Source organism: Mustela nivalis (genome assembly GCF_964662115.1).
Source record: "Mustela nivalis genome assembly, chromosome: 6".
Classification (NCBI taxonomy): Eukaryota; Metazoa; Chordata; class Mammalia; order Carnivora; family Mustelidae; genus Mustela; species Mustela nivalis.
Genome location: NC_139025.1, coordinates 29117582 through 29133956, shown reverse-complemented (window position 1 = coordinate 29133956; position 16375 = coordinate 29117582). Strand labels below are relative to the sequence as shown.

The 16375-nt window shown below is 45.9% G+C and overlaps 1 protein-coding gene across 6 annotated transcripts in view; it reads left to right on the top strand.

Annotated features, from left to right (window-relative positions):
- The window catches only part of NRDE2 (NRDE-2, necessary for RNA interference, domain containing), a 54367-nt gene that overhangs the window by 14954 nt on the left and 23038 nt on the right, over positions 1-16375 (top strand). For all 6 annotated transcript variants that reach the window (XR_014312845.1, XR_014312846.1, XR_014312847.1 and 3 more), the window contains exons 2-7: positions 1595-1703; positions 3219-3449; positions 7220-7369; positions 12847-13297; positions 14055-14460; positions 15410-15543. Coding sequence is in view for 2 of the 6 variants with exons in the window: in XM_082734903.1 (XP_082591029.1) it covers positions 1595-1703; positions 3219-3449; positions 7220-7369; positions 12847-13297; positions 14055-14460; positions 15410-15543 (1481 nt within the window). In the remaining 4 variants the exon portion in view is untranslated. The remainder of the gene's footprint in view (positions 1-1594; positions 1704-3218; positions 3450-7219; positions 7370-12846; positions 13298-14054; positions 14461-15409; positions 15544-16375) is intronic.

Sequence of the window (16375 nt, the reverse complement as noted above, 5' to 3'; positions counted from 1 at the left end):
ATCAGAATCCTTACACACTGTTACTGGGGCTGTAAAGTGGTGCAACCAATTTGGAAACCAGTCTGGCACTTCCTTAAAATGCTCAACATGAGTTACCACATGACCCAGCATTCCTCCTGGATATCCGGCCGACAGCAATGAAAACACATGTCCGTAGAGAAGCTTACATACCTCAGTGTTCCCAGCAGCATTGTTCGTGATAACCAAAACGACGTCCAGGTGTCCGTCAGCCAGTGAATGAACAAAATGTGGGCTGTCCATAAAATGGAATATTATTCGGCAATAAAAAGGAATAGAGCGTGGATATATGCCACAGCATGGATAAGCCTTAAACACACTATGCTGAGTGAAAGAAACCAGTCACAAAAGACTGTATGGTGTGATCTCATTTACATTCAGCGTCCCAAACCAGCAGATCTGTAGAGACCGATTAGTGGTTGTCTGGCGTGGGAGAACCAGAGATGAGTGATGGTAGCTGGTAATACGTATGGGGTTTCTTTTTGGGATGATGAAAATGCTCTAAAATTATTTTATGGTGATAGTTGGACAATTCTGATGTGGTTTTTTTGTTTGTTTTTAAAGTAAATTCTGTGCCCAACACGGGGCTTGAACCCATGACTCCAAGATTAAGAGTCACATGCTCCGCTGATGGAGCCAGAAAGGTGCCCTGTGAATGATGCTAAATATACCAAAGACCACAGGTTATACGTTTTAAATGGCTGAACCTTGTATGTGGATTATATCCCAGGATGACTGTTAAGTGTAGTTCCCCTTCTGTCTCCTAACTCGATCCATGTCATGGGTGCTCTGGCCTCATCCTAGAACAAAACAGGTCAACCTCCAGGCCCCTCGTGGGGCCCCCTTGCCACCACCATCTACCATCCCCTGGCATTTTCCTTTCCTTTACAGTTAAGACTCCTAAAAGGTTAGGAAATAAATAACTTAGAAAGACTTCATTCCAGAGGAGTTGGAAATTAGTGGATAAGCAGAAAGAGGAAAAATTTTGGACATTTAATCTCACCACCCAGAGATAATCATTATGAACACTTTATGTCATTTTAGCTTAGCAAAGATGACACCTCGTGTTTTTATTTTCTAAGAGGAATACTGTTATAAGGAAAGGCCTATGTTAAGTTACGAAGAACAGAATATTTTTTGAAGAGAAATGTCTTAATCTTCTGTAACGATATTAAACATGGAGGGTTTTGTGCATCATTTGATTTTGAAGCTTTTCGGGATTGTCTGCTTCCGATTTGAGGTCATTCAGTCCTAATGCTTTGGAGACATCCCTGCTCCTTGCAGGTGGATGGAATCCGTGACGCCCCCTTGCTTTTTAAGCCACACTTGTCCCATGGTTTTTGCTTACCCTGCAGTCTGATCGCACAAAGAGGATTTCAGTCTTAAACACTTTCGGGTGTGTGAAAGCCCCGTGCCCCAGTGAAATGAACATTTCATGACTTCCCTTCGGCCTCTGCGGACTGTCTGGCCGACACTGGCTGGGAATGAGGATGGCAGCTGGTGAGAAGGATTTACAGCTTTCGAAATCACATTGAGCTAATTCCATTGATCTTTTCTCCCCCTTTTGCCTGTGCAGAATTAGATTGGCTGAGCAACCCGAGCTTTTGTGCTGGAGCCGTAACCTCTCTGAGCCAACAGCCTGAGGAGGCCACCGCCCTGGTTTCTGAAGGGTCATCGCCGACGAGGTAGTTTTTCTGAAAGATGGATTTTTCATTTTTGTCTGTGTGTTGTCTGTCGCTGGGTTCGAAAAACGCTCCTTAGGAAACCCTGTGATAAAAGAGCGAATTACAACTCTTCTTTTGACTCCAACTAATGAGGTGCCCTGTGTTTTCCCTCTCCGAACTCATAGATTAACTTATTCCTCTTTCCCTGCTTTGCCTTTTGTCATGGCAAGTGTGTGACACAGCGCCAGTAACAAGGCCACAAGGGAAATGGCAGCATTGTGACTATTGAGTAACTTGACTGACCTCGCTCGTAACCTTTAGAATATTGTAACACCAATGTTCCCTCAGTTGCATTTTCACCATTTTGGGAAAAATGGAAGAGGCTGGTGTGATACAACATCGGATAAAATCTCATGAAAACTTTGGGGACAGCAGAAGGACATGCATCTGCACCAGGCTTTGAAAGAAGTTGTGGTAGAGCATCGAATTGAGAAGTGAGCCCTCTCGCAAATATGGACTAGGTGGTCTCATTAAGATGAGGAGCCCCCAGGGGCACCTGGGTGGCTCAGTAGGTTAAGCCTCTGCCTTTGGCTCAGGTAATGGTCTCAGGGTCCTGGGATCGAGCCCCACATCAGGCTCTCTGCTCAGCAGGGAGCCTGCTTCCCCCACTCTCTCTGCCTGCCTCTCTGCCTACTTGTGATCTGTCTGTCAAATAAATAAATAAAATCTTAAAAAAAAAAAAAAAAAAGATAAGGAGCCCCAGGAAGGTAGTCCTTCGAAAGTGCAAGAAACCTTTAGAAGTGGACACTAGTTGGTGCCAGAGGGAGAGTTGTCTGTAGATATTTCAATAATGTGGAAGGGCTCATCATAACCTTTAAAAACAAGATCAGAATTAAACCTTTTTTAATTAAAAAAAAATTTTTTTTTTAGGACATGCTGCCCTAATGTGTAGGACTGAAAATAAACTCTTTATCACATTGCTTCAGAAAATACTGTATTTGATAAAGTAGCTGGTAGGTTATTTTCATTTTAAAATGTACAGATGTGGGGTGCCTGGGTGGCTCAGTCAGTTAAGAGGCTGCCTTTGGCTCGGGTCATGATCCCAGGATCCTGGAATCGAGTCCTTCGTCAGGCTTCTTTCCCAGTGGGGAGCCTGCTTCTCTCTTTGCCTCTGCCTGCCACTCTGCCTGCTTGTACTCTCTCTCTCTGACAAAAAAATAAATAAAATCTTAAAAAAAAAAAAGTACAGGTGTGGAAGTCCAGGTTTAGAAGCTATTAAAATTAGAATTTCTTCACCTACTGTTGGTTTAGGGCCAACTCTTTTATTTTTCCCCCCTTTGGGTCGGGGTGGGGTCCAACTCTTAAATCCTTAAGGGGAGTCGTGATCTGGGAAGGCGCTATATAAGTATGTGGGCGAATAGTAAGCCCCCGTGGGCATTTCTGGAGTTCTCTTTCACACACTTGTTTACTTATTTACATAGTCTTCTCCCTACTTCTCGTCTGAAAATAATTCCAATGTTGATTTTCCCAAAACAGGAGTCCTCTGAAATCAGAGACTTCAGATGAAAGTGACGCTAACAGAAAGCCCAGACAAACAAGCAGGAAAAAGAAGAAAGAGAAGAAGAAGAAGAGGAAGCATCACCACAAGAAAACCAAGAGAAAACGTGGGCAGGCTAGTAGCAGTGGCTCCGAGCCGGATAGTGAGCCTGAAAAGGACAAAACTTCCAGAAGCACTGGAGACAGTAGAAGGGAATCCGAGAAGCCAAGGTGGGTTTTCTATTCTCAAATACCTGCGACTCTTCAAAGTTTGTATTTTTTCCCTTCAGTTGCCACATATGAGACATTTGAATGACTATTTAGCCACTCAGTCAAATGGAGTCCAAAACACACCCAAATAGAGCTGTACCATGAGGTCACATTTAATAAAAAAGAAAGAAAGAAAACTTTCATTAAAAAAATTAGGGCTGTGATTTTATTTGAGAAATGTTATTCAGACACAGTAATGATCATGTCAAAATCTGATGTGGACGAAAGGTCATTGGGATTTTGAAAGATGGCTGATGTACCCTGCCATGGGAATCTGGGCCAGTTTACTACATCGTTGAGGCTCCGTCTGTGAGGGTCAGAGTAAGAGGAACGTCTTATCTCTCTTCCGTGGTCCCTCTCTTCCTTCTGATCGCTCGCATCAGCCACCGCGGACCCACACTCTTTGGTCGGGGGCCATGTAGCAGGATCATCGTTGCGCTTGTCCTTTTCCCAGGTCACATGACTTTCCAGCACTATGTGGGACGTGTGGACTGGCCCATGACCACAGCGTTTCCTCTCCCGGGGGCTTTGCTTCTCCCCACATTTTGCTCCGTCTCCTTGAGCCTGTTGCTCCCCTCGTGCTGCAGTGAGGGCCGCACAGGCGCTCACCGGTAGCTCCCCTCTGCCTCGTCTCCTCTGTTCCCTCGCGGGGGGCGCTTGTCCATACCCACGACAGGCTGCACGGGGTGGAATTGAGTTATTTCTTCCCTTTTTTCTTTTCTTTGTTCGTATGGGCTCGAGGAGAGAAGATTGAAGTCCCTGTCCAAGGCATACTAAAAAAATTCAGTGCTACTAAGACTTTTTTGGCTCTTCCGGGATTATTTGCTTAGATGTCCCAGCGACGTCAGTGAGAGCGCTGCGGTGCCGTGAGTCTGGAGTCTGATCCACGGAGTCTGCATCAGACAGGCGGACACTGAGTCCTCCTGTGGATCCTTCTGCCAGCAGACCTGTGCAGAGCCTCGCAGACCACTGTGACTCAGGGCATCCGGATTCAGTCATCTCTGTGCCTCCAGGCTCTGTCTATAACCCAGGCTTGCTCTAGAAGGGGAGAATAAGAAGGTTCTGACTTTGAGTTTCTGTGGGCAGGAATCACTGCTGTCTAGCTTGCCCCTCTACTCTCTCAGCAGCTGGCCTGGGGAAAAAGTACATTTCTGTTGTGTGAATGAATGGATACGTTATTGATGCTTTTGCTTCTCAGTATGTCTTCAGAACAACATATATTAATCATTGTTTCTTCTGAAAACTCAGTATTAGCTACTTGTTTTTTTTTTTTTTTTTAAAGAGTTGAGGAAAATGAGTTTTAAAGGATTTTCTGAACCCACACAGGAGCTGCCATTAGAACCTGGAAGGTAATTAATTCCAGCCTGGGCGTAGTCAATCAGGGGTGAGCTTTAGAGCCTCTTGATGGGTCTGTGATCTAGAGGGCATTTTTAAGTTCATTGATATTTTTCAGAATACCCCCATTAAGATCAAAATCGACTGTTCTTATTCTTCTCGCTTACTTTCTTACTGTGGACTTCTGTAGTCTCTTCCTGGGAAGATGACCTGGAGACAAGGACTAAGACATTCGTGAGTTGTGAGAGTATTTCCATGATGTCAGGAAAGTAGGTTCCTGGGGGTATCGGGCACCATATAGGAGCTCTGTTTTAGGGTGGGGAGGGACGATGTCTCCTGGGGCTTCTCAGGGACCTCTGTCTTCTAAGGTGAGCTCTTCACCTCCGGGTGGGGGCATAGTCTTCTAGTGCACAGCCCAGACCACAGCCTGCTTCCTACCTCAGTACCCAAAAGGAGAGGATCAGAGCTCGTTTACCCCCCAGGGGTGGTCTGCTCCCTCCTCCCTCCCCCGTAGGCTTTCCATTTCTTTCTGGAATGCATTGATCTCATTCCTTCCCTTGGCTGCCCCTTGCAGTGTTTGTGGACAGAAAACCCTCCACAGGTGTTCTGAGGGGAACGTGTTAAAAATCACCATGTATTTTAACCTATTCAGCAAATGCCCATTGCAAGCTACTTTGTGTCCCCAAAATGCCATTCCTCTGTATTCCCAGCCCAGGATGACTTAGAAGCTTTTAGAATCTTTATTTCTATCTGGGCAGAATCAAAAAGCTACGATGGAACAAGGTTAAGGGCTGTTTTGACTACTTTGGCAGCTTCTTGTGTCAGCAGCATGATGAGCTGCTTCTCTTCAGAGGAGGGAAAATACTAGATGCCAGAACAACTTTCCCTCCCTCTTGTCTTTGACTCCTAGGGAAGCGGTTTCATTTGTGTCTCAGCTGGAGGTCTGCCAACTCTCAGGTTGGCTCAGAGGAATAAGGAAGGGTCTTGGCTCACAGTGGACTCTCTCTGGTCTTGGTGTAGGAGGGAGCAGCCCACAGAGCCTGGGCTATAAAAACGACATTGAGGGGCACCTGGGAGGCTCAGTGGGTTAAGCGTTTGCCTTCGGCTCAGGTCATGGTCCCAGGGTCCTGGGATTGAGCCCCACATTGGGGTCTTTGCTCAGTGGGGAGCGGGAGCCTGCTCCCCGCCCCCGACCTCTGCCTGCCTCTCTGCCTACGTGTGATCTCTGTCCGTCAAATAAATAAACAAAATCTTGGGGTGCCTGGGTGGCTCAGTGGGTTAGGGCCTCTGCCTTCGTCTCGGGTCATGATCCCAGGGTCCTGGGATTGAGCCCTGCATCGGGCTCTCTGTTCTGCAGGGAGCCTGCTTCCTCCTCTCTTTCTCTCTCTGCCTACTTGTGATCTCTGTCAAATAAATTAAAAAAAAAAAAAATCTTTAAAATAAATTTAAAAAAAAATCTTAAAAAATAAAATGAGATTTAGGTCAGGCCTGAATAATAGGTGAGACTGACCCATTCGGAACTGACCCATTCAGAACTGTGGCTTTGTTGCCGTTTGGGTTTGAGTTGGAAGAAGCTGAGTACTTTCAAATGAGTTAGGGTAAGCAAGGGCAACCCACTTTATTTATTTATTTTTAAGAGAACTTGTTTATAAATATATTTAAAATTCTAGTTACAGTCATTTAATGGAATATTTAGAAAGAACATCTAGGGGCGCCTGGGTGGCCCAGTGGGTTGAAGCCTCTGTCTTTGGCTTGGGCCATGATCCCAGGGTCCTGGGATGGAGCAAAGCATCGGGCTCTCTGTTCAGCAGGGAGCCTGCTTCCCTTCCTCTCTGTCTACCTGCCTCTCTGCCTACTTGTGATCTCTTTCAAATAAATAAATAACATCTTTAAAAATTAAAAAAAGAACATCTAGGGGCGCTTGCGTGACTCAGTCAGTTAAGCATCTGACTCTTGATTTTGGTTCAGGTTGTGCTCTCAGGGCCGTTGGGATCAAACTCTGGGCTCCATGCTCTGTGGGGAGTCGAATTCTCCTCTCCCTCTCCCTTCTCGCCCTCCCTACGTGCTGCGTCTCTCTCCCTATCTCTAACGTAAATAAGTAAATCTTTAAAAAAATAAAAAAAACTCTTGTGTCAAGTTAATTTCTGAGATAAGGTGACTTCTTGGTGAAGTGCCACTTAACGTTGACAGTTCTTCCTCTCTTACAGCTTTTTCCACAGCGGGCATCCTCTTCGTCTGTGGCACGTGCGCGCGTTACATACTTGAGTGTGTTTGATGCTATGTGCGCATCAGTGTGGAAATGTTTGACTTTTTCATTTTTCTGAAAAGGTGGACGATGTAGCTAGAAGGTTCCAAAGTGCTTCTCCCTCTTTGTTCCTCACTCCTGTGTCCCACAGGCAAGAAAGTCATGCTGCTGCTGATGTTGGGCATCGCTTTGTTTGGCTTGAGGACGTGCAGGCTCTGACAGGAGAAACCTTCAGAACAGACAAGAAACCGGATCCGGCCAACTGGGAGTATAAGTCTCTCTACCGAGGAGACATAGCAAGGTATGTGTCACCATGTCTTTCCAGATTTTCACTGGTGGGAAGTGACTTCTTTCTCCCCCGAGCTCTCTGTGTGCGGTCCCTGTCTGGCCCCCTCCCTTCTGGATTCCGGGGGGTCGGTGTCCCCCATCGCTGGGCTGTTAGGGCATGTGTCTTATCTCACACTCTGAAGTGAAAGCTCAAACCCTGTAGTCACGATCCAGGTCTGAGTCACTTATCCGTGGTGCCTGGCATTGTGCCGGGCGTAGTAGGTTTTTAGTAAATTGTTGAATGAGGGAATCTAAAAATACCTTGAAATAAATAATTGTGACAAACTATCTGGAAATCATTTGGTCTGATCTATATGCCATTTAAAAAAGTCATGAGCACTTTTTATTCATCTGTCCCCCAAGTAAGCCATTTTAAAAGTGACATTAAGTGGTAATGACTTTTTCAGAATGCTCCCAGTATATGTCACCAGAGAAAAAAAGAGGTGATGGTATTCACTTCAGTAATTAGTTTATTAAACTTTTCTCCTCCATCCTGTCAATCAAAAATATTTAAGTACTTATTGGGGCACCTGGGTGGTTCAGTGGGTTAAGCCTCTGCCTTCAGTTCGGGTCATGATCTCAGGGTCCTGGGATCGGCGCTCTGCTCAGTAGGGAGCCTGCTTCCCCCTCTCTCTCTGCCTGCCTCTCTGCCTACTTGTGATCTCTCTCTATGTCAGATAAATAAATAAAATATTTTAAAAAAATATTAAGTACTTATTAAATCCCTTAGGCACTGAGTAGTTTATAAGAACTGCTGGGAACACAAAGCAGTCATACACAATCTCTCTTTCCAGACAGCTTACAGGTAATGAAAATTGAAGGTAGAGAATATTGGAATGTAAAGCCAAGAGGAGGCCAATATCATTCTTTATAGACTAATTACTTTTTAAAATAAATTTCGGTTTCCATTACATAGCTGCACCTCCAAATTTTGTCATTAGTCACGACATTATGCCTCACCACATCGGCATTTCCTACTAAGATTTCCTTTATGATATGTTTATATCTGTGATTTTTCAGTGGATATTGGTATCTACATGCTGTCTCCTAAAACCTTATGGCTGAGAGTGAATGACTACTAAAATGTTTTTGTACATTTTTTGAATAATTTTGATACTCCTTGAAGTCTTGTTCGGTTCCCCATGGCCCGGTGATGTGGGGCCACAGATGCGGTAGGAACCAGGAAAAGGGGAGGCGAGCAAGCACTGACTGTGAGCGTGTGCTTGTTAGCCTGTGATCCTCACAGCTATCTAATCCTGTCTGAGCCTCTCTTTCCTCATTTATTAACTCCTGCTCTGCCTCACACTCAGATATCAGACATCATCTATAGGAATTAAAAATTAATTCGCAAAGATAAAGGGTTATTACTTCTTAATAGATGAAAAAGCAGAAATATTCCCAATGACCAGCTCTTAAATCTCTGCAAATGAGAGGCTACCAGGCCATAGGAGGAGACTGACGAGGGAAGTTTACTAATGTAATTTGTGAGGATGCTGCTGGAAGGGGCGTTGGTGTGATTTCCCAGTAGATTCCGAAGCTTAGCTGAGCTAAGTCTTACCCGGATTAATAGCTGTACGACTGTTAGTGTCCAGATCTAGGGCAGTATTGGTCCCGTGGCACTGTGAGTTGGTCAGAGGACAGGGGACATGTTTTGTCAGGTTGAGAATTTTCACACTTCATGCGGGGCACTGACAAACCAGGAGCTTTGCGAGGACTTGCCTGGCACCATCCTGTGAGGACCACATGAGTCCTTGTGAGTCCTGGGCCTATGACCGCGATATGGTCCATATCTTTTAAGCTTTGCTGGACCACCTTCTAGAAGGTGGATTGGCAGTGTTCAGTGTAACTCGGGAAGGCGGAACCAGGATCAATGAGTGGAAGTTCTAGAAAGTGAGATCTGACTCAATATCAAAGCAAATTTTCCAGTAGTGTGAGCCTACGAGCAGTGACGTATGCGTTTGTGTATTGTGGTGAGCAGGGCTTAGAGTTCATGGGATTCCAAATTACCTTTGGAAAATTCCTTAGCGCTAGTATATTAGCTCTCTGTGAACTTCAGCTCTGCTTTTTCTCCATTTATGGAGTGGACTGTTGTTTAGCTATACACCAGGTGAAATAGTGGGCATATGTTTAGGAGCCAAGTTTTATGAAATAATAACTTGAACTTGTCTAGTGCTTAGTGTATGGCTAAGGACTTGAAATATATAAACTTTTTGATCATCTCTGCTGTTCTGGGATATGGGTAATATTATTATCCCCATGTCACAGATGAGGAAACTGAGGCACAGACAGGTTTTGGGGGATTTTGTTTTAAATAATTTGGTCAGAGTCAACTGGTTAGTAAATGGTGGGGTTGGAATTTGGACCTGGGTAGACGACCACCATGAGAGCACGTGAATTAAAGTCACCGAAGGGGAGGCAAATTTATTACTGCCCAGCTCACTCTGGGGCTCAGAGCTGCCGAGTGGATTCCGGGCAGAAGTGTGTGCTCGATTTAAATACATTCTTTTCCCATACCCTGTCCCTCTTTCTTTCTTTTCTTTCCTCTCTTCCCATCCCTTCCCTTTTCCTGGGGCTGAATTAATTTAAATTAAATATCTGTATGATATCATTCGCTGAACCTCCAAAGTGGGGTTCCCTCCTTCTGGAATTGTTCCATGTAAGTCCAGCTGACTATTTGATGAGGATTTTACAAAAAAACAAAAAAAACCCAAAACCCTAAACCTTCATTTGGGGGAATATTGCATTAAATTACAGCCTAGGTTGTTCCCAGTTAAGATTCTATGATAAATGATAAATGAGATAAAACCCAGATGTCTAGCAGCAGAGGATGTTAACTAGATGAGGTCTTACACCTCCACCGGACCGATTCAAAGCCAATAAAAATGGTATTTTCTAAAGCAAATGGTTCAGGGAAATGCACAAAAGTACGGAGGAAAGCCCGAAGCTGTGTATCAGCTATTTTTAAAAAGTATATGTACACATACAAACACATAAACACATATCTGAAAGTAGGCGTTTAATAATACAGATCAGTAAGACTCTTTTTCCCTTTATCATTTTTATCTGTTATAAAATGCAACTATAAAAATCAGTTTTACAAAATGCACTTTATAAAAAGATTTTATTTATTCATTTGACAGAGATCACAAGTAGGCAGAGAGGCAGGCAGAGAGAGAGGAGGAAGCACGCTCCCTGCTGAGCAGAGAGCCCGATGCAGGGCTCGATCCCAGGACCTGGGGATCACGATCTGAGCCGAAGGCAGAGGCTTAGCCCACTGAGCCACCCAGGCATCCCCCCAAATGCACTTTTAAAGTCAGAAAACTCTGTAAACATTTTTAAAGAGATTATGTGAGTGTTGATTTTTAGTAAAAATAAAATAGTACTTATGGGGAGAACTAGTTCTACTTAGAGTTTGCTCCTTACAGAATGATGGACGTGTTTAGAGCTCCTGAAGCACTATTTTATCTCCTCACCTCTCGTTAAAGTTGTTTTGACTCTAAATGGACTGGGGACAGTTGTTTTGAGTTAACCTAGGAGGGCCTGGGGGACAGGCTGGAGAGGAAGGGTTTGTGTGCATGTAAAAGCTGGGAGGACAGCTTCTCAGGCCCCTGTTGACTGTGGGGGAAGCAAAGGAGGTGCTGGGCCTGGACCAGGGGGAGGTGGACGCAGAACTTTCTGGAAGATGACAAAAGATGGCGACTGCTCTCTCCTTTTTTTTTCCTGACAGCATGATATTGTGGAAATTTTTAAAAAATACAGTGTCAGTTGAAAGAATTTTACGGTGAATGCTCCTAATCCCACCCTCTACATTCTACCATGAATAGTTCACTGTGCCTGCCTTGTCACATGTCCGTCTGTCCATCTGTCCTTCAATCTAGCCTGTTTGGTGCCAGCCTCAGTGTACCACTTCCTGAATATTTCAGCATGTGTGTCATTAACTGCAATTCAGTTTCATTTAGTGTTTTCCTTTGGACTTAAAATTTACATACAGTGTAACACAGATCTTCATTTGCTGAGTTTGGACACATGCATACACCTGTGTAAGCCAGCCCTGAATGAACATCACCGTGATCCCCACTCCCCCCCAAATTTCCTCCTGCTTTCTTCCACTCAGTCTACACCCCACCTCCCCAGGGACAGTTACCGTTCTAATTTTTTCCATACTCAATACTGTCTCTTCTAGAATTCCATGTAACTGGAGTCCTATAGCATGCTTTGGGTCTGGCTTCTTTCGCTCAGTGGGATGTTTTTGACATCCAGCCCCATTGGGACATTTGTCAGTAGTGGCTTCTCACGGCTGGTGGCGCTCTGTCCTGTGGCCACACCACCGCTCGTTTGTCTGTTCCGCTGATGAACGCCCGGACCCTTTGCAGCATTCAGCTGTTAGGAACATGGCTGCTGAGAGTGTCTGTGCACACATCTGTGTGTAGAAATGCAGTTTCCTTTTTTCCTGGGGGAATGCCTAAAATAGAATTGCTGGGTCCCAGGGTAAGTCTAAGTTTAGTTTTTTCAGGAAACTGCCAGACCTTTCCCCAGAATGACTGGACCAGTTTCCATTCTCACTAAGAGCATGTGGAGAGACCTGGTTCCCCGGCAGATTACTCGCTGGTGGTCATTATTGTCGGTGTTTAATTTTAGTGGTTGTGGCGGGTTTGTGGTTTTAATTTGCATTTCCTCACAATTCATGATGTTGAGCAGTTACGCATGCGCCGATTGGCCCTTCATGTTATCTTTGGTGAATTCCGTTCACATCCTTTGCTGTTCTTTGATTGTTGGTTTGTGTAACGCATGGAAGAGTGCATGGTTTCCCACAGCCTTTGTGCACATATTCCGTAGTCATGGGTGTGACTCCGGGGGCACCTGTACGCTCTATACAGGCCTTTAAGAGCCCAGCCTCTCTTCCTCTAGAGTAGAAGACAGCCAAGTGTCATCTTAATTATTTTGTTTCAGCTTAAAAATACAATCTTAGCTCTTCCTGTTTTCTTCTTACGTGGGAACACAGGACTATACAGGAAGAAGGACCAGTGTAGGTGACAGGTGACTCACTGTCACCCAAGGTTCTGGTGTCCTTACGGATAGTGTAAAGGAGGGATGAGGATTTCCACTTTGTCTGTTAATATGATTGTGATGATCCATGACGTATGTATGGGACAGACTTTACAAAACTCTAGGAAAATAGAAACTACTAGAAATTACTAGAATCTGGAAGATAGGCCTGATCTTAAATTCATGTGATGTTAATAAGGAATTGAAGTATGTAGAGGAATAAGTTGAACACAGGAAAAGTTGACTGCTAATTGTCGTATTTCTCTGAATAGAAACTGTCGGAAGGTAAGGTGAATTTGAAAACATGCAGTTAAGTTGCCTCACGAGAGCTCAGGTCCGCTGAGCTGAGCCTCGATGGCAGTGCACCTCTTGCCTCAGTAACTTTCTTTCTTTCTCAAATACAAGATACAAGAGGAAAGGAGACTCCTGCCTTGGCATTAACCCTAAGAAGCAGTGTATATCCTGGGAGGGGGCTTCCACAGAAAAGAAGCATTCGCACAAGCATGTTGAGCGCTATTTTACGAAGAAGAGCGTGGGATTGATGAACATTGACGGAGTTGCCGTCGGCAGCAAAACCGAACCTCCATCATCTGAGCCGCTCTCCTTTATCCCCGTGAAGGGCCCAGATGATGCGCTTCCTCCTGTTACAACCTGGTTGAACCCTCTGGGCATTTACGATCAGTCCACCACGCAGTGGTTACAAGGACAGGGTCCTTCAGAGCAAGAATCAAAGCAGCCAGACTCAGAGATGGATAGAGAGAGCGCGCTGCTCAAGGCCAAGGTGGAGGAGTTCAACCGGAGAGTGCGCGAGAGTCCTCGCGACGTGCAGCTGTGGATGGCCTTTGTTGCTTTTCAGGTAAGTAACGCTGTCCGGCTTCTCTTACTCGGGATGGCTGTGCTAGTTCGGGGCAAACCCGCGCACTCTCCTGCCATTCTGGAGCCCCTGGGAGGTGCCCTGGCCCTGGGCATTTGGCGATTATGACACTGTAGCCCTTGCCCTGAGCTTGCTCCAAGCCCCCGAGGAAGCCTGATGTGTGAAGGGCAAGTGCTTTCGTGTGTAATTTGGGGCTGGCATGTGGGGGTGACCTGCCTCGAGGGAGCAGAAAGGGCGGCTAAAAGAAGGTGAAATTTAATCAGGATCTGGGAAGAAGCGCCCTTGTGCACCGGGGTGTGGGGTGCAGGATGCGCACGCGCTGCTTCTCCAGTGACCCGGCCGGGGCTCTAGGTTCGCTTTCTGAAGCACGCGGCTTTGTCTTCGTCCTACTTATTTGCCTTTGAACCGTGTATACGGTTGTGTCTCGCCCCACATTCGGCTGTGTCACGGGTGAAATTGGCTCTTGGGAAGCTGCATGCTCGCTCTTGTTATGTGACCGCCCCCCCAACCTGTGACGGAGCAGTTGGGTGAGATAAACACACCGCCAAATGTAGCAGGTGACAGAGGCGCCCCAGGAACAGAGTTTCTGCTCAGAAAAAATCGAGGCTAGCCCCCGGTGACATCCAAAGGACGATTGGTCTGCAAGGTGATAGAGCGGGGCTTGCGGGGAGCTCAGTGGCTGTGGCGGGACTTTGAGGCTCCCCTACTTCCATTAGTAAAATGATGTTTCTGTCTCAAGGATGAGGTCATGAAAAGCCCCGGCCTGTACGCCCTCGAGGAGGGAGAGCCGGAGAAGCGGAAGAGGTCTCGGAAGCTGGTGCTGGACCGGAAGCTGGCCATCCTGGAGCGGGCCATTGAGAGCAACCAGAGCTCCGTGGAGCTGCAGCTGGCCAAGCTGGAGCTGTGTGCTGAGTTCTGGGAGCCCTCCGCGCTGCTCAGGGAGTGGCAGAAGCTGATATTCGTGCACCCCAACAAGACGGCCCTATGGCAGAAGTACCTTTTATTTTGCCAAAGCCAGTTCAGCACCTTCACTGTCACCAAGATCCACGGTCTCTATGGCAAGTGCTTGAGCACGCTGTCCGCGGTGCTGGACGGCAGCATCCTGTCACACCCCGCGCTGCCGGGCACCGAGGAGGCGGTGTTCGGTAAGAGCCGAGCCCCAGAGCCATGGGTGTTGGGCACTTACACTGGCTTCTGGCTGTAGTCAAAAATGAAGATGTGTTTTTGGTTTATTTTAGAAATAACAGAATTGATACAATGGATTTATTTTTTATTTTTTTTAAAGATTTTATTTATTTATTTGACAGAGATCACAAGCAGGCAGAGAGGCAGGCAGAGAGAGAGAGGAGGAAGCAGGCTCCCTGCCGAGCAGAGAGCCCGATGCGGGACTCGATCCCAGGACCCTGAGATCATGACCTGAGCCGAAGGCAGCGGCTTAACCCACTGAGCCACCCAGGCGCCCGATACAATGGATTCAAACAGAAAGTATTAGGACTACTTTGGACTAGAACAGATTTTCCCTTCTCTACCTTCTTGGTGGGGGTGAGGAGCGGGCATTAGAGCCCATCAGGTTAGTAGAGGAACCGTGGTCTAGAAGGTCCAGCTTTCCTGCTTTTAGCCAAGGACACGTAGTCAAGTCTCGACTGTTGTGGCTGTCCGTGGCCTTCCCTGTTGAGATGTCTGTCTGCTCAGCTCACCCCTTCTGGGGCCTCGCAGTCAGTTGAGCACAGATTTTTACTTTCTGATGAAATCTACACCATCCTTTTTCCTAGAATTCTTCTTGTAATAATGAGCTTTGAGTATTTGATAACTGTCTAGAACAACTTCCTGCCTTACTTTTATGCAGCATATATAGTTTTTGTTAATATTTGTATTCCCCAATGGCTTCATATAAAAATTGGAATAAATGTACTTGGATTATAGTTCTGTGGTGAGTCCTTTTAACAAGGACATGTATTATTACAGCTTTGAAACGATCACAATAACTAATTTCGGAGAAAAGATGTTCTCGGTGTTGAAATGCACGTTTTTAGAAGTTGTGTTCTTCCCCTTGAAAGTTAACCAGGACTCCCTCCCTGCTGTCCCTGCTTTCAGCTCTCTTTCTTCAGCACTGCCACTTCCTGCGGCAGGCTGGCCACTCGGAGAAGGCCGTCGCTCTGTTCCAGGCCATGGTGGACTTCACCTTCTTCAAACCTGACAGCGTGAAAGACCTGCCTACCAAAGGACAGGTGCGGGTCCTTGTGAGACTGGCCTCCCCCTCTCCCTCACTCCCCCACCCTGTCCCCCTCCCTTCTCCCTCCCCCTCTCTTTCCCCTTCTCTCTCTTTGGGGGGGAAAGCGTGGATAATGGGAACTGGTGGTAGTATTTTTAAAATCCTATCCTCCTTTGTATCAGCTCTGCTGAGAACTGTTGCTCAGAGTATCTGGTGATCCAAGGAAAATTCCATAACGAATCTAGTGAAACTTGGAGAGATGAAAGATCCACTTCCCCCATTATAAACTCAACTATGTCCCCCGCCCCCTTTTTTTTTTTCTTACTTATGGGCCTCATTTCAGTGCTAATTATCTCCGTCAGGGAGAGAAACCATGGTCATGCCTCTTAGAGCACGATGTCTCACTGTCTCCTCCTCCTGTGCATTCTAAGCTGGGTCTTAGGTCATTTTCCTAGTTAGCATTTCCACTACTTAAGATCTTTGCGGGAATTGCAAACGATAGTGCGATAGTGCATGTTGACACTTTGTCAACGCTGATCCTTACTGGAGAGGTGGAGAGGTGTTGTCATTTAGATGACACGTGAACAGTGCCCATATTTGTGATGTAGAAGTGATAAAAAAATCTCATCATAAAGCTACCCATATAAGAAAGCCCCTTTTTCCTTGAAAGAAATCTCCATTTCCTACTTCGCAGAGGGGGTCTGGTAGAAGATGGATAGGATATCTGAATTTATAGTGAACTTACAGAGGCCTCGGGAGGCTATGATCTCCATCTTGTGGAATGTTCCTGAATTGCCCTTAAAGACTATTTTTATCATCATTATTTTTATCTATTTTTTTCCTAGATG